This window comes from Pseudoliparis swirei, chromosome 2 (assembly GCF_029220125.1).
Source record: "Pseudoliparis swirei isolate HS2019 ecotype Mariana Trench chromosome 2, NWPU_hadal_v1, whole genome shotgun sequence".
Taxonomy (NCBI): domain Eukaryota; kingdom Metazoa; phylum Chordata; class Actinopteri; order Perciformes; family Liparidae; genus Pseudoliparis; species Pseudoliparis swirei.
In genome coordinates, this window is record NC_079389.1 from 9,572,619 (window position 1) to 9,590,495 (window position 17,877).

At 40.9% G+C, this 17,877-nt stretch overlaps 2 protein-coding genes across 4 annotated transcripts; both read right to left on the bottom strand.

The window, feature by feature from the left end:
• Nucleotides 1-951: 951 nt before the first annotated feature.
• On the bottom strand, nucleotides 952-16,648 carry hoxd3a (homeobox D3a). Of its 3 annotated transcripts, XM_056434207.1 has the most exons (4): nucleotides 16,481-16,648; nucleotides 4,923-4,982; nucleotides 2,777-3,338; nucleotides 952-2,660 (listed from the first exon to the last, which is right to left on the bottom strand). In XM_056434207.1, the coding sequence occupies exons 3-4, from the start codon at nucleotides 3,234-3,236 to the stop codon at nucleotides 1,909-1,911; spliced, it is 1,212 nt and encodes a 403-aa protein (XP_056290182.1). In that variant the 5' UTR covers nucleotides 3,237-3,338; nucleotides 4,923-4,982; nucleotides 16,481-16,648; the 3' UTR covers nucleotides 952-1,908. The 3 variants fall into 3 exon arrangements, with proteins under 3 accessions (XP_056290182.1, XP_056290188.1, XP_056290177.1); XM_056434213.1 differs by lacking the exon at nucleotides 16,481-16,648 and having other exon boundaries at nucleotides 2,792-3,338; nucleotides 4,923-5,801; XM_056434202.1 differs by lacking the exon at nucleotides 16,481-16,648 and having other exon boundaries at nucleotides 4,923-5,801.
• On the bottom strand, nucleotides 9,428-14,205 carry hoxd4a (homeobox D4a). The gene is made up of 2 exons (XM_056434224.1): nucleotides 12,780-14,205; nucleotides 9,428-12,383 (listed from the first exon to the last, which is right to left on the bottom strand). Exons 1-2 carry the CDS (start codon nucleotides 13,186-13,188, stop codon nucleotides 12,088-12,090), a joined length of 705 nt encoding a protein of 234 aa, XP_056290199.1. The 5' UTR covers nucleotides 13,189-14,205; the 3' UTR covers nucleotides 9,428-12,087.
• Nucleotides 16,649-17,877: the final 1,229 nt, after the last annotated feature.

A 17,877-nucleotide genomic window follows, 5' to 3' on the forward strand; every position in this document is an offset into this window, starting at 1 on the left:
CTCATGTTGTAAGGCTTTAGGATCACAGTTGCGTGCAGAGTCACATCCATATGAAACTTTGTGGGACCACTGTGGGATCTGCAGACGTAGACTCACTGATGATTTAATTTACTTTGATGGGCTTTTAAATCAGAGATATCTCAGAGCCTGTGAACCCACTATAGGTTTCTAACTCTCCCCCACCATTAACGATTGGGGCTTCTCGGTTTGAAATGTGTTACTTGGATCTGGAATGCAAATGCTTTGTTCAGGAGGAGGAGGGATCAGCAAGGAGTCTGAAAGCGACGAGTTTTTGATTAATGAGCTTTGAAATGGCTCTCCAGGAGCAATAAAGGATGAACTGCTCTCTTTCCCCCATCTCTCTCTCACTCTCTCTCTCTCTCTCTCTCTCTCTTTCTCCCCCATCACACAGGCACGTATACAAATACACCCATATCCATCTTTTTTTAAACATTTATTTTGCTTTTATTGTCACCAATCAGCTCTGCACATTGTTTTACTTCCTATCCGCCAATGTATAAAACATTATTGTCACGATGTGCACCAATCAATTAGACAGCCAGCGATTATCTTATAGTCTCTAGGAAAATGGAGCTTATGCTCTTGTCCCAGCAGATAATCATGTGGCCGAATCTAAAAAAATGATAAGTGACATGTGAGAAATGCAATAAACCCATAGACTCACTTCCATCATAGCTACCAATGAAACATCAATAATCTCCAGAGTCCTTTATCCTGCTGAAATGCACTTTGCATTGCAGGCATAGAGCCGTCTGATGAATTTTAGATATCCTGGTGTCTAATTATTGATTTGGACTGTACAGTAGAGTAGTGGAGTCAATACGCCCCCTCGGTACTCTTACCGTGACAGTTTCACTGAGGAATTACAATTATTAGATACAGTGGGCGACCAGTGCTGCAAGGTGCTTTAAAAAAATGCAATAAAAAATACAAGTTTGAGCACTTTATTTACAAAATGTTAAACACAATAAAATATAACATTTCAATATCATTAGGGTTTCATAAATTTATGGATATCCAACTGAATGGAATAACAATGGAAGACAAATAAAAAATAGTAATGGACTACACAAAATGACATGCTGGTGTGTATAATATTTCATACTTCGATAGTCTATGTTTTGCAATGGTTTGACACAAGATTAACCATGGACATGTAGTGGTGTTTATACACTATCAAATGTCCCATTTATCCCAGATTTACAATTAGAAATGCTCTTCTTTCAACACTGCGAGTCATAGCATTTTTTTCAAACCCTGTTTTGCCAACACTTCCAAGTGCACTGATCTGTTCAATCTTACAAAAAACTCCACACGTATAAATACTCGCATATAAACGATAAATAATGTGCAATACAAAAAGTAATTAAATAATAAATAAGATATATGCTAATACGAAAGAGTATGCAAAATAATACAAAATAAATAAATAGTATGCCCGTGAGGAGAATGAGATCCTACAAAACAGACGAACATTTCCCTAAAAGTCCTTCCCACTAAAGATGAGCATCTACTTCTGAGATACAAGACTTACCTTCAAGTAACGGCATGAAATATTCAGTCAAAATGTGCACATTGCACTTGAGATAAAACAAAACAAAGTGAAGGAACAACTGACACCAAGGCTAGTCTGCCTCCACGCATCCCCAAATATTCAACAAAAATGGACAAAGCTGCATTATTCAGAAATTAATTACACAATAGCATTAATAGTAATATCAATAATACTGTAATAATACACACGACTCTCTTAGAGTGTAGTTATTAGACTAGTGAGGTAATAAAAAGAGCGCGACATAATTTTGGCACACGTACACGCATACGCACACACGCGCACACACACACACACACACACACACACACACACACACACAGAGAAACCACATATTACAAATGCGTGAGTTTAGGCGCTTCCTGAATCCTTCCCTGAGACGCTTGATGAGAGGTGAGGTCTGTGTATGTGGGATGGGGATCACAGGGTCCATGATGGTGGTTTCCTGGGATCTGAGCGGCACAGCTGTAGTCCACACTGGTGGATGAGGGGTGGGGAAGGTGGCCGAGGTTGAACATGGGGCCAGAGGCTGGCATGGAATCAACAAAGTTCCCACCCACATAAACGGGGCTACCTTGCAAATTGGCGTTGGCAAAGCTGCCGTTGCTCTGCATGCCGTGGTGCTCGTATTCGGGGCCAGGGTACCTCTTCTGTTGCGGGATGCAGCCACCCAAGGGTGCCGTGTACGCCGCCAACCCGTACATGTTTTGCTGGGGCTTGGCGAAGGACGGGGGCGAGGGCGCGTCATAGCTGAGGCTGTTCACGTTTTGGAGCTGGCCAGAGTATCCAATGTGATTTGGGCCACTCAGCGGCGGGCTTCTATCCGGGGAGTGTCCCAGGGGAGAGTGTGCGAGCCCTTTAGACTTCTGGTCCTTTTTGTATTTCATCCTCCTGTTTTGAAACCAGATCTTTATTTGACGCTCGGTGAGATTCAACAGATTTGCCATTTCCACTCTCCGAGGGCGACACAGATAGCGGTTAAAGTGAAACTCCTTCTCCAGCTCCACAAGTTGTGCGCTGGTGTAAGCAGTTCTGACTCGTTTGGACGCTGGTCCTGGTGGGCTCTTCTCGTCACTCAACTCGCCACCTGTAAAGGAACCACAGCATCATCTTAGCCACTTTTTTCAGCCATGTTATTACCAATGCAACTATAAACAAGGCCCAGTCCACCCCCTCACCCCCCTTCCCCTTAGACACACGCACCATCATGATCACTACCTGCACTGGTGCAGTTGTTGCCCTTCTGCTTTGAGTTCTGCCGGGTCTCCTTCATCCAGGGGAATATCTGCTTTGTAAGGGTTGGGGTGGCGGTACTGGAGGCGCTGCTGGGAGGGGATTTCTTCTTCTGGGGTGCAGAGCTGTTGGAGCTGGGAGAGGATGCAGACAGTGGAGGTGCCTGCTGCTCCACAATACTCGGAGCTTGGATGCTGCTGTTGCTTTGACTGCTGCTTTGTCGCATGCAGTCGCCGTTCAGGTCACTGTCTTTGAGGGTTGGCGGCCGGACAGCAGGGGACTGGGTGGGACACACCGAGTCCTGGTAGTCATTCTCAATGCTAGAAGCAGCGTAGGGCTGATGAGAGGGGCCGTAGTTGTAAGGGTCTGGTTTGGGGAAGGTGTAGCCTCCAAAAAGTCCAGAGTTATCGTAGTATGTTGCTTTCTGCATGTTGTGGATTCAAAGCCAATAAGCCAGTGCAACTCTGTCCAGTGGCATGGATGTTGTTTCTTCACGTGATAGGTGCTTCCCACCGTTGCTCCAGTCTGTGACCTACAAAGAGAATGATATCAGACTCATGTGTTCACAAACTCCTTATGGCTTCAACTGAATTCACAATAAACCAGGAAAAGTACACTGCTTGGCTCAAGACTTGTGCTGCAGAAGCTTTTCAATTAGAGATTACAAACTGTCTCTATACTGTGATACATCTCCCAGCCCCAGATCCAGCAGCACAAAACAGTTAAAGTTTAACTTGCGATGAAAGGACCCTCTGAGAGGCTTTGGAGTCCCTCAGAAAAGAGCTGAATCAGCATTTGACACACACACACACACACACACACACACACACACACACACACACACACACACACACACAATACTCTTTTCACTAATCACAAGGCTGGACAAAGCCTGGCTCATGCATTGTTCTCTGCAGCAGAAATATATGGCCCACCAAGGCATGTTTGGATCACATATATACTCACACAATATGTCACATGCTAATCCTCCATAACATTGTTATTAATGTCAATAAAAAGCTGCAGGTGAGTAACTGTGTGTGGGAATGGGAGGGGGGCGTGTGTGTATGTGTGTGTGTGTGTGTGTGAGTGTGTGTGTGTGGGGGGGGGGGGGGTGTTGGGGGGCAGTTATATTTCATTAGCCTTTACAGATGCCGTAAACCCCATATTTTAGCTGGTTTGTTGGTTTTCTGCCTCTAACCCATTGCAACAAAATGTACCTTTTATTGTAAGAAGAAAACAAATATTTATAAAATCTGGATATTTTTGATCGCAGCAACCTTTTTTTTCCTTCAGAATATAACAGAGAAACAAATGCACGCATGTGCACTATACGTGGAAACACACACATCAAAGGGCCCTGTACTTTATGTTGGTGGCTTGAGGAGGTGTAGCCTGCGCCGTGCATAACAATTGCACCTGTCACTGTGGACCGCGGCACAATTTATGACCGCGAATGTTATGGTTGTAAATGGCCTCAGAGAGGAATGAAAAGCAAAACAGTCCTCTAGACTCCCAGCCTTCACAAGTGTAACATACGCGTAGGAGGAAGGCAAGGGAAAGAATTTCATACTCGGCGACTTGTGCCATACAGAGGCTCGGTTTATAAACCATGTCTCCACTCTGGCTGAGCGCGAGTCTGCAGCCAGACAGCGAGGTGGAAGACGGGAGAGAGTTTGCTGTTAAAAAGAGACGCTGTGCCATTATGCGTCGGTTACGGTGTGGGGATCGTGAAATGGTGAAATTCTCCTTGATTTTACGTTTTTATATATTTGCACGTTTTTGAGTAGCGTTCGATAAGAATGTAAACATACATTTGGTAATTTTAGATTTTAATGTATTGTGGAAAAAAATAGTATTAGGCCTACGTGCGTGGTTGTTGTTTTTGTTTTTGTTCATGTGGCGCTATTGGACATGTTGGAATGGGGCTCTGGCCTGCGCAAATAATTACCCGTACAGGCGAAGTTAAAGCCATCCCTCATGTCTGTGTTCGTGATTTAAGCCTCCTGTGAAACACTGTGAGCGTTAATGTGTAGTCTAATAACAAATCACCCTTTCACCTTGTTAGCAGTTGGACTGTGCTGTCCACTCCCTTCATTAAAGAAATGTTACTCACCGAAATCTGCACAAATCTCTTTTCTATCCCTCACGCATTCATCACGGCTCCCACCTCGACCTGGAAGAGAGATACAATAAATGTGTCTTCACATTAGATTTAATCACAGTCAAATAGTAGCTTCCAATTAAAAGCATTTACAGCCACATTTTATACAAAAATAAAGATTCATATCATCAAGCCAAGTCTCTTTTTTTAATACATGAAATTATATAAGTTAAATTTGTACAGCTCCAAAAAAATAAATTGCAATTCAAATAATTATTGGACAATTCATAAATATATTTTTGAGCTGTTTCATTTGGACTGAATCGCTTGTGTAAAGACCACAGATGACACTTTGTTTTTCAAGTCTCCGCTTGGGGGTAAAAAGGTCTTACATGTGCACTTTTTAAACAAAGAGCCAGCCCAAATATTTAGCAGTCCTAAGCTTTTTTTCCGGTGACCTTTGGGTCATTCAGCATTAAGTCAAAGTTTAATGAACAACTAGCAGTTCGGCTACAAGTAGACTCAACTCTTTAACTCTATTCAAAGCAGCTTTTCAGCGGGACTGAAACGGAGGAGAAGATGCTCGACCGACGGCAAGAAATCAGCAATGAAACCTGAGGAAATGTCAGTGAATTGTTTTGTTTTACTGTGAAACTACTTCTGTTGCCCTGCTTATACTGGAGGATAATTACTTCAAATACTATCATGGAGATTTAAGATTCCTTCGATGTGGATATATTTGTTAAAGCTGGTCGATAATCGCCTGAAGTGCTTTTGGAGCACACTGGGCTACTAGTAGCAGACATGGTCCTCTTTTCAGGCCGCAGTGTTCTTCGCCTACGCGTTGTTACGGTAAGTTTGCTTTACACAATGGGCCGGACTCAATGTGGAGTGTTATTATCCCAGTTAGTCGTTTCTCATGCAGCAGCTCCAACTCTGTTCACATCTAGTTAAACACCCCTTGGGGTATTATTGTTTTAAATGTTTCTTATACATGCAAGAAATAACTACATTTGATAACGTTGTGATATTATTGTCTCGACTCGGTGTTGTTCCTGGAGAAAGCTGCAAACATCACCAGTTGCAGCAGAAGGTTTCGCCATAATGCTGCTTTTTGTTGTTATACATTCAGCAGCTGTTCTGCACAGACTTACAATCAGTATAACGATGAAGTGCACATAAATTAAACCCCAATCCATTGTTGAAAAACCATTAATCTTTTTGCAGAATATGGGGAATAGTCAACTAAAATAAACAATACGTTTATATTGTGAGATGAGACAATAATTTAAATTCCCAACACTAAAGAAAACATATATAAATAATCACATGAGTTAGAATTAACCGAATACAAAGTGAGCCAAAAAAGTATCAAAATAGTATGAAAATTAAGCATTTGCCTATCCTGGTTCACTAGCCAGGCCGGTGTAATCCTTCAAAACATCCAATATGAATTCATGTATAATATAACGTTGCAGGTTAACAAAGCCATATCGTTGAAACCACATAAATCACGGCAAACGCCACTGTGACAATAAGACAACAAATTAATGTGATTTACGATCCGAGAGTCAAAAAAGAAAAGTGCCTCTCCTATTTCTTCCCTCCGAGCCGGTTTTCATCGAAACGTGAAATCAGCTGAAAAGCAGCTGGGCAGCTCGAGCTCAATCTGTCGATAATTTTTTTACGCAACTAAAACAAAAAAACTAAATATATGAATCTGAGGAGAAGGAGTGGACTTCATGCCCGCACGGTCGCGGGCGAGAGCGACATTAACGAGCATCACCTCGATGAGTGGAATAAATCATATATATTTCCTCGCATTATATTAACCCGTGGTTAAAGGTTGCTTTCTGCCATGCGATTGCTTACCTGCGAATCAATTCATCATAAAGCAGCTTCTCTCAGTCTCAGTTGCTTTCCAAGCAATCTCTAGAATAAATCCTTCACCCTTTGTCTGTAGACAATGCTGTCCTAAACCTGATCTTGCTGTTTTTCAGACATTTCCATATACCAATGGAGACAGTATTCCCGAAAGAATGGAAGGACTCGCATTCAACTACCAATAAAAAGCCAACAAGGTATCCTTATTCCAGAAGAAGAAAAAAAATCCCTGGCAATCAATCACCCATTGAAATATACAGGAATTCAGAAACGATATGCCTGCACACATTTGGAGCTAAGATTTAGATTTTTGGGGAGTGTTTCGGAAGCGTTGCGATGACAAATAAAGGCGCTGCCTTAAGGTACAAGCATATTTGTGCACGTGATTGTTCTCTTCCACAACCGAGCCTTACCTCACCAATTCATGTTGATAAAGGGTGGCGTTTATTTCCTCATCAGAACCGTGTGAACATCTTCCACTGCCTTTTTCTTTTCATCTCCCAATTAAAACTCAGTATTTACACACACACACACACACACGCGCTTATTATAGTATATGTTGTTGTTGTGGTATTAATAATAAATTTGTGAACATTATCCTGCCCCATCAGAGAAATGTTTACAGCATATAAGTGGGACGTTATTTTAATTAATTTCTGGGCATTTCATATGTTACAGCGGCTTTGGCATTTCCAGCCTTCTGTAGATTTTCTCTTCACTTGTTCTTTAAAGACAATTCACAATAAAAGGATCAACGTGGACCATAAACGCATCACAGATAAGTATTTTAGTTCATATTAATATACTTATACTAGTCTACTCTCTATCGATGTGCTACTTCAGTCGCCCAGTTTCTGTATCTGGGGCATGCATTTTTTTAATGATTTATGAAATAAACGACATGTGGCGATTTTCTTCCATGCTGTGTCTGGGTTGTGTCAAATAAATCACGTTATCATCTTTTGTTTGTCGTTTCTGTCTACACACACTGCCCAAACACAAAGAGTGAGAGCCACGTCTTCTCCTGCATTGTTTTCAATATCAATCACATTTAGAGTTAAATCGCAATGTTTGATAACCAATAAATAAATATATGGGAAACAACTACATTTGGAAGAGGACGATTTGGAGCCGCAGAGAGCGTCGGCTGCTTCAGGTTATCTTTGCTGAGAACAAGAAGAAGAAGAAAAAGAAGAAGAAGGGGAGATGTCGGACTGGTAGCGTCGCAACATATGTTCAGAGGGTCATAAAAGTGAAAGATTTACAGTTTTCGCCCGGCCCCCAACAGCCTCGACCCTTTTCAGGAATAACTGAGAATGATTTACAAGGAGGCTGAACTGTCAGCCTGCCCAAACTTCCACGACTTCTTAGAAATCAAAATCAAATCACCCCCCACAAACAATCACAACAATAGAAACCCACCACTGTCCTGCACGCAAGAAGGAAATATAACCTTGTATTTATAAACTATTAGATAAATCATACCATGATCAGTTATATTCGCAATTTATAATTCAACCGTTTAAAAAAAAAAATTGCATCTATAGTAGCTTTGCTTTTTTTTTGCACTAAAGTGGTATAAATCTGAATAAGACATTGAATAAAGAGTCAGGGGCCCTGTGGAGGGGCCACTCTGAGCTGTGTCCGAAAGAGCATTTATTCAAAGCGAGCAGCCATAAATACATGTCACTGCCCTTTAGTTTTTACCATTTATCCTATCAATCCAGCAAGCTCAACCATTGCTTCTCTAATATATGAGATGAAAAAGAAGACATGCGTTCAGCGACACACCACAGCGTACAATCCTGCTCAGAGCGCACAGACCAGAGGCAACAATCTATCAAATATCACGACATTTGATATCGTCATTTACCAGCTATGGCAACATGAAAAAATGCTGAAATATTTACCTACCCAAGCATCCATCGGTTAGGATGTGTTGCTAAAGTGCGGGGCTACGGTTGCGCCCGGTATCGGATATTATTTTCTTGGGGGATCTCTTCAGTTTTCAAGTCTGATAGAGTCCTTGCGATTAATGACGACGCCGTGTTTCTAGGGGGACATGCTGCATTAATTATTTAGACAATCACGTGGTCGAGAATCGAGAGCGGAGCGGTGTAGTCTCTGGATTATATCTCTGAATGCAGACAGCGCACTTTAATATATCTTAGGGGGTTGTCTGGCTCGGAGAGGCTTCTGCGAAAAACAGCTGGAAATCAAATATGGCCGGATGGAGAGCAACGACGTTGTATTCCTGCACTGGGTGCAGTGTCATTGAAAATGGCACTGCCTTTGGCTCCCATTTATTGCTGTTCAGATGTAGGTCAGTGTGGCTGCACACTGTACGTGGTAGTCGACTGCTCTCACCTGATCACTGCTAAGGGAACTGTGTTGTGATATGTTTCATTTAAATGTACGTTTAATAAGAGCAGCTCAGACTCCTGGTGGTATAATATAATATTGAAATGCTTTTACATAATAAATTAACTTGAATATAATACATAAACAGGAATCACTATGGTTATCTCAAATAGTTATATATTGGGTATGTTAGTTTTCCAATAGTGCTAATACCCCCCCCCCCCCCTCCTCCTCCTCCTCCGCCCCTCCCTCTCTCTCGCTCATCCTCTCTTCAGCATCTATGTGCAGATCATTTATAGCAGGATGGTGGATTGGTAGCATCACTTTGTCTCAGCTTCTCTCTGAATCTATATGACACGTGCGTGTATTTTACACGTACACAAAGATATAAACGCCATGAGCAAGCCAGTGGGCTCGCGCGCACTCAGCGGGGCTGAGACAGTGGCCACTGGGGATGAAAACACTGCTGAGTGACTCAAGATTGTCTTTCCACATGTCCGTTTATGACCATGTTTGTATCAGCACTGATGTTGCACTGTGGAGGGTTGGAGGTCAGTGTAGCAGGGGGTCATACTCAAGAAAGGCACAGCCCGTGTAGCACGAGGGGGGTTAATATCAAATATGTAGGCCTAGTATCCTAATTCATATAGTATTTATGTGTATGTTTACGTCATGATACATGTGGCGTTTTCTGAATTTGCCCCTGAACAAAGTTATTTCTCAGTTTGAATCGAGCAAGTGTGGTTCTATTCTGTGATAAAGACTGATGTGAATCACTACTTTGCTATGAAGGCACTTCAAAAGTCTTCTTAGAAGCCCACTGCAGTCTCCATTGCATATCACCTTGGACCGCTCCAGAAGAACCACGAGGACGCTGCAGCTCATAAGAGAAAACTCTTTAACATGTTTGAAAAAAAAAGATTTTATGCTCATTCATTTCGCGCTTGGCAGAAGAGGCTACATTTACCCTAGCAGCGCACATTTGGTGCATTTTTGGGTGTTTTTTTAAAAGGGTGCTAAATGTCCATATGGCTCCATACGCGTGTTGCACCGGAGAGAAAACCTCTGGCCAACAAACGTGATCCTTTGGAAATTGGCACCAAACGAATGACACTAAATAACTAATACATTAATTTAAAAAATAAACGTTTGAGCAATGAGAAATATTATGAAACTCAGTGTGACCGGGAAAATCCATCCAATCTAAATATTTCTCAAATAAAGAACTCTTTTGTTTAAATCGCGACAAAGTGCTCTCTGCAGTTATTTAAATGCATATTCAGTAGAAATCTTTATTTTTACGATATACTTCTCACATTACAAGGTAAAAAGCATGTACAAAAATAAAACGAAAAGATTGCATATTGACATGAGGAGACAAATGCACAAATCAGGAGCTTTTAAATAGGCCTGCTTGTTAAAATACGTGTAAAAACTATCTGGAATTCACGCACTGACTTTTGCTTTGAATGCTTTGGCTCTTTAACTGTGGAAACCTCTCCAAACCAAAGCGAACAGGGAGAGAAAATGCTGCTTGTCCGGCGGGTCAGGGGTGTTGGGGTCAGTCCTCGCGGCTGAAATGTGTCCCCTGGATGAACCTGCCACTGCTGCTTTGTCGACCTTCGGTTGAAATACCTTTTCAAGCCTCTCATCGCAAAGGCTTCACAGAGAATACCTCTTCGTACTGGTTGAGCTTCTGTGCTTCTTCTTTTTTTTGTCCGAAGACAATGACGGTATAAAACAAGAAATATCTGTCTTGAAACGTGACGTGAAAGCCCCCCTCGGTTAGCTCGGTGCAAATGAAAAGAAGAAGAAAAAGAAGCTTCCCACATTAACTAAAAGACTCAAACGTTGCATAAAGCCATGCTAATAATCCACAAGAGTTCAAACATATTTGAGATTCATTTAAGTTGAACGAATACTTTAATTAAAATGGTATGTGTGCTATACGAAAATGTACATTTGAACAAATAAATAATGACGTAAACAAATCATATCAAAATGAAATAAACAATTATACTCCTAAATATTCTGAATTTGATATTATTTTTTTCCGATGAGAAACATCAACTATCAATTTGATGCCATGCAGGAACAAATGATCTTTCATATAAGTCTTTCAATGGCACGAGAGAGCCTGTGAAAATGTACACTGTTTACAAAGATGTCAGGAAAGATTTATAAGGGCACTCCGAATACTATGCACACAGGAATGTCTTGCGTCTGAGAATAATATTTAGTCTTACAAATTTTCTAAGCTTTATTGTACAAAATAAGTTAAAACATACTAGTCACAAATAAACGTAGAACTGAACGATGCAACGGGGTTTTTGCAACTCGCGAAGTAGGTTGTGTTTGGCGTGCTCTGAGCAAACATTGGGTCCTTCAAGTGTATATATATATATATATATATATATATATATATATATATATATATATATATATATATATATATATAAATTGTGCATTCAAAGTGAGGCTTGAATAGGAAGATACACTGAAATAACATCTGTGTGTGCGTGTAATTTGAACCAAGGGCTTTTCCTGTTGTGAATAAAGATAGCTTAATCTTTAAGCCAACGTGGATCCACGTGGGCAGAGAGCTGCAACACTTTGTTTAAATCCACGAAGTCAGCCGAGGTTGGTCATTAAATGTCCTCAGGTGGGTAACGTCCAACAAAAAAAAGAAGAAAAGTTTCTTTCGATGTTTTTGTGTCTCTTTGAAGAAATTAAAACAATGTAGAACTTTCAAACCGTTCACTCTCACAAAGACTGATTGGTTTTCTGACTCTTGAGTCAACACTGCTGGGGTCTTTGTTAAATAAAAAATATACAAAAATGGCTAAAACAACATCGGTCCATGCAAAAAAATCAGATGCAACCCCCTGTCTTTTCATATGTACAGTTTACATGTGCACACCTTCCTCCTCTCTTATAATGATGTGATATCAGTCTGGTTATCCTTCTGGATGCTTTGCAGATGGCTGGCTGGTGCGGATCTGCCCTTGGTGTTGGGTAGTTTGTGGTCTTTCTTCCATTTCATCCGTCTGTTTTGAAACCAGATTTTAATCTGCCTTTCGGAGAGACAAAGCGTGTGCGCAATCTCAATCCGCCGCCGCCTGGTCAGATACCTGTTAAAATGAAACTCCTTTTCGAGCTCCAAAACCTGCTGCCGGGTGTAAGCTGTTCTGGACCGCTTGGGCTCGGGTCCTGTGTGATCCGGGTTCACTAGGAAGAAAGAAAACAAACAGGAGAAAAAGTCACCAAATGTGGCCAATGCAGCATGCAAGAGGGGGAAGAAGAAAAAACAATACAACAAGAGGAGTCTCTCTCTCTCTACCCGGGGCGCTCAAACTTTCGGAGCATTCACGTGGAAGCGAGAGCAGAAAATAAGGAGGGATTTCTCACTTAATTTCAGGAGATTTAACCACCATTACAGCCGGTCTATATGCGTTTTCCGGAGCTTTCGGGTGCTCACCTAGCGGCCAATTTCCTGAGCTATAAAAATTTATGACTTGTGTAATTGGCGAGGCCTTTCAAAGACTCCCATAAATATGACACTGAATGATTTCTAAAGTACAGATCTCAGATGCTCTATAAGAGAAGAAGAAGCTGAAAACTTACCATTCGTAATGTGGACTTTCTTCATCCAGGGGTAAACTACTGCAGGCTGCTTGGACTGTATCCCATGTTGGCTCTTTGTGTTTTGCTCCTGTCCACAAGTCCGGGGTTCGGCCACTTGGACCGGGGGCCCCTGCTCAGTCTGTGTGCTCAAAGAGCTCGGGCGGCTGGATTTCTCGTGCACATGACCCCGTGGCTGCACTGTGGAGTCCTGCACAGTGTTGCAGCTGAAGGGCTCCTCCGTGTAGTTTGGCCGTGGGTAGATCCCTGGATGCTGAAAGTCTGTGTCCTGCGTTGGACTGAAGTAGTCCGAGCCTTGCTCAGGTATATAGTTATTTTGTGAATATTCCTCGCAGGGAGGAAATTTGGGATCCACATACTTGGAGTTCACCAAATACGAACTCATGGCCATTAATTTCTGAAGGTAGAAAATACTAATTTTTCTCGAGTTGTCTTTTTTTTCCTCTCTCCATAAAGCCCTCCTACTTGGTGTCAACTGAATAAAGTTAGCGAACCATGTGACCAGATCGGCCAATAGAGGTGATGCTGGTCCATAAACGGGTAAACATACAACTAGCACATTTCATATGACTTAAGATGCGCCTAAATTAGATCCCGGGGACGAAAAAAACAAACAAATATTTCACAGGAAAATCTACCTTTACATTTGGATAATAAAAATGCATGTTGGAAATTTAAAAAAAACACAAATAATTGCCACCTTATAATTAACTTTAAACTGATATATTATGAAGACATACCACGAGGGTATTCTCGCAGGAATAAAACAAATATATTTGTTTTCTAAGGACTAACTTGAAGGCATGGTGTTCAACAGAGAAACCAACAAAAGATACAAAAAGCCCCTCGGCATAAAAGCAGCGAATAATGACTGAGGACAAGTGATGGACACTGTCTTTGTCAAGGAGGGGTCATCGAAAAGTTACACGAATCTCATCACTTCATCTGCTCTCATCCCTTTGGAAAAAAAACTGTCTCGGGAGCCTATTGGCCGGCAGCAGCAGCCTTTGGGAATCAATAATGTAGAGACACAAGCGACCAAGGGAAGAAGAAGAAGAAGAAGATACAGCTGGAGTGTGCTGTGGATTTCTTTGAGTAAATCCATGTGCTATATCATCCCAACATAGACAGAAATGATTTCTCATCATGTTTGTTTTCATGTGAAACACTTTGCGTCAGATTCCCTTTAAGCCTCTAGAGTAGAGTTTCAATATGCCCGGAGCGCTCCTCGTGAAGTATGCGGTGTTGTCAGATGTTCTCTCATTCATAAACCAACGCTGTCAGTGTGTAGCACCGGAGAGCAGCCAAACGCGTGTCAAATTGGCAAAGGTCATTTTTGTCACGTTTTTTCATCGACCATATACTCCCCTAGAATCGAATCTGTGATTGTAGTTGTATCACACAAATTCGGTTCTACAGGGTATATATAGACGACGGCATTGACACCGCACTGTATGGATGGATGGGGCACTTTAGCTACACACAATGGACGTGGCTCGCATGTTGTGAGGAATAAGATACGCATCACAACCACGAGGTAAATCACTGTGAAGGAAAGTCACTAATACAGGCTATTCATATCCGTGTCTCATTGTATTTCGTCCCAACATAAAACTATGTGTCTCTCAGTAAACCAGCCTTTTCTTTTGTTTCGATGTTTTTCTATGCATGTGTTTCTTTTGGTACAATCATCTCCTTGAGTTTAGGTCAAACGCCATGTCAGAGGCAGCTTCTGTAAAAAGAAAGAAAAAGAAGGCTGTAGGCCTATGGGCTCTGTCCCGGGACATTCATTTCAATGTAAGCACCAGATGACAAGCAGAAGACACTGATAATAATACCAGTACCTCGGGTCAAGGTTTCTGTGCACTGGGTCTTCTTCCCTCCATCTTAGCCCAAGTTCATGATTAGAAACAAAAACATCTTCTTCAAATAAGGTAAATGACTTTTTACTTTCATCTCATAATCAAAGATAAGCCTTTGTCAAATAAGTCAGTATACACTCATCAACAGATAACCATTAGGCTACGTTCCGCATAATATAGAGCAACTTATCACCAGGCCTTTAAAGATGAGACTTGAGGCCACGGAGGTCAAACAAAATCATTTACAAACTTATCCAAAAGTTCAATTATTGTCGGTCCTGCTGACAGCTCAAAGGGTGCAAAAGTTTAGCAATCCCCCGTCATCCATTAACTAAACCGTAAAGGCAGCTAAACTGCGAGCTATCTCACAAATGAATTAAAGCTGACAATGATGAAGAAGGGTTTGTTATTTTCCTAAAAGAACAGAATCAGTGAAAACAATAAATACATAAATAAAATAAAAATCGAAGCACACAAAATCAATATTATAGCAATGAAATTAAATAAGAATATATGGCCTATATCAACCATATAGGTTGTAATGTTATGGCACCTCCGTGGTGGGGTTTTTCAAACAATTAGATTATTATTAAATATTAGTTTTGAATATTGGGTCAAACGTGACACTGTGTTCACGTGACTCTTCTCGAAAGGATTCATTACAGATTGGGCCAGACATGCAGTGCTTGTTTTCTGCTTCAATAAGAACCTGTGACGTTTCACTTAAGGCCTTTTTTAATAGCTGGTGCATGAAGTCGTTTTGTTTAATGTAACGTGTTGGTCACAATTTCATCTTGATTCATCTTTACAAGTTGAAAGTTAAGATGGAGGCCTTCAAAATGTGGGAATAAAACCGAAAAAGGATAAATTAACTTATTTCTCCTCCTCTTAATACGAACTAAAGATTATTGTTTTAATATGCAGACATTAAATATTCGTTTCAATCGCAGTTAAAAAGCAAATTATAACATATTTTTAAAATCGTTCTTGCACTTCACATTTCAGTATTAGTTAGACAGCCTGACCTGTCGTTCACCTTCCCCTGCTCGTCCTTCAGACAGGTCAAAGCCGAGAATCACAACAAAAGAATGATAAAGTCAGCGTTTTCTGGCAGCTCGTGTTAAACGAAAGGCTAACTATAGTTCAGCTGGACGTTTTTTTGTAAGAACAGGGTGTTGCTACTATAATGCTAAAAGAAAACATGAGGCTTATTTAATCTATTTTTAGGGGGAAATATAAGGAGCGTTTTTTAAATGATTAAAGAATAAAAAAGCTTACATATCATGTCAACTTTGAATCAAATATTATTTAACCATTGTAAGGTAAATGTAAAATTATTGAATACATTATTAATTTGAAGGCCCGTATAAGAAAAGCAGTAAGGCCTATACATTGAATAAAGCAGCTGCCACATAATGTGAACATAAACAAATTACAATTCGTATATAAAAAGATTATTTTGAAATGGTATTGTCCTTGAAAATATTTCCCAATGGAATATTTACCAACTTTGGTAACAACAGGTTGATCTCTCCACCTCGAAGTAAATACGAATCCCAAAGCTATCAAATCGCTACATAATTCGGCAGTGAGTCAGACCAACAACATGAATAACACCATCCGAAAAAGCATCGATTGAGTCTTAAGAGGTTTAAACCCAAACCGAGGTCAGTAATGAGATTAAACACGATTTCCTTCCAGCACTATCATGGTCGTCTGAGCGCGCACTGCTGCCGCTTTTAGAGGCAGGCAACAGCACAGAGCATATGCGCGTGACATCACACGCCCATACCGCGAGCATAACGATAAAACACAGCTTACCACAGAGACCGTAGCACTCGGCACACCGCGGAACAAACACATCCATGTTGAAGGGGAAAAGTGACTACGAGCTCCCTTCCAATTCCAGCTCCAATCCAACCCATCTGCACCGTCTTTCTAATACACAATGAGAATTATATTTTGGCTTGTCAAGTCCCGGGCCATAAAACAAACTTTAATGGCATCACGTGTTTCCGCACAGCCACTCACAACCCTGCGCAGGCCCATAAATAATCCTCAAAGTTGCACTTACTCAATAACGGCGATTACACTGATGTGCACTGAGGAAAAGTCGTAGAAAGGAGGAAGCTGGGAGGATGTAGATTAACCGCCATGATAGAAATGGGAACAGAGGTGCACTGCGACAAAAAAAGGAAATAGTTTATTTGATATTCTGTTTGCGCACCTATAGGTAACTTGTGCAATTCTTTAACAAACAACAAAGTCTAATAAATGGGTCTCTTACTATTAATTGTATTAGACGTAACCTATCCCCCACTTATTTAAGTAAAAAATGTCATGTTCTATTGCTGTTTTACTGCCTGCTTTTCTTTTTCTTCTTTTAAACCGTTTTATTAGCCTCTTGACCTCAAAAGTGTTCACAAAAACCTGCATTACTTATGTGCTCAAGTACATTTTTCTCCCATGAAGCTGACACAATGCATCATGATGTCATTCATTCTCCCGGGCCAATCCCAGAGTGCAGAGCCGCCTTGCTCCTCCTCTCCTCTCCATGTGCCCTGCAGTACACTCAAAAAAACGATTCAAGCCCTTCTTAGAGGTGACACATTTAAATATTGTTTGATACATTTAAATAAATCAATTACAAAACGATGATATTTATATTGAATGGGTGTAACACAAAATGTATGAATACTTTCATTTATTAGATTTATTTAGGTTAGATGGTGTGCATATCAACTCAAAATAAATATGTTTCATTGAGGACTACCCTTTGCGCATGCGCCAGGTGAAAATCAGTTGTTTACATGAGGTGAAGACACTTTTATTGCTATACGTTGGTGTAGTGGCTAGCACCGTTCCCTCAAAGCCAGAGGTCCGTGGGTTCAAATCCCAGTCGGAGTTTGCATATTTAGTTAGTTCGTTTATATTTTGAGTTGGACAAACACAAATTAATTTAATTTAATGAATATCGTTATTTTATTTGAGATGTATTTGATACAAATGAGTTGGACTAACTTAATTACATTTTATTGCACTGATGTGCTAAATTTGAGTTGGAGTTGCATATAATTATTGGATGGAAAGGGCTGATGGTGTTGAGGGTTGGACGGCTGCCACTGTACGGCAGGTATGATAAATGGATGAGCATCAAATCAGAGGCTTGTCACTTTTTACATGCACGGCCTCATAAAAAGTTATTTCCCTGACGATAA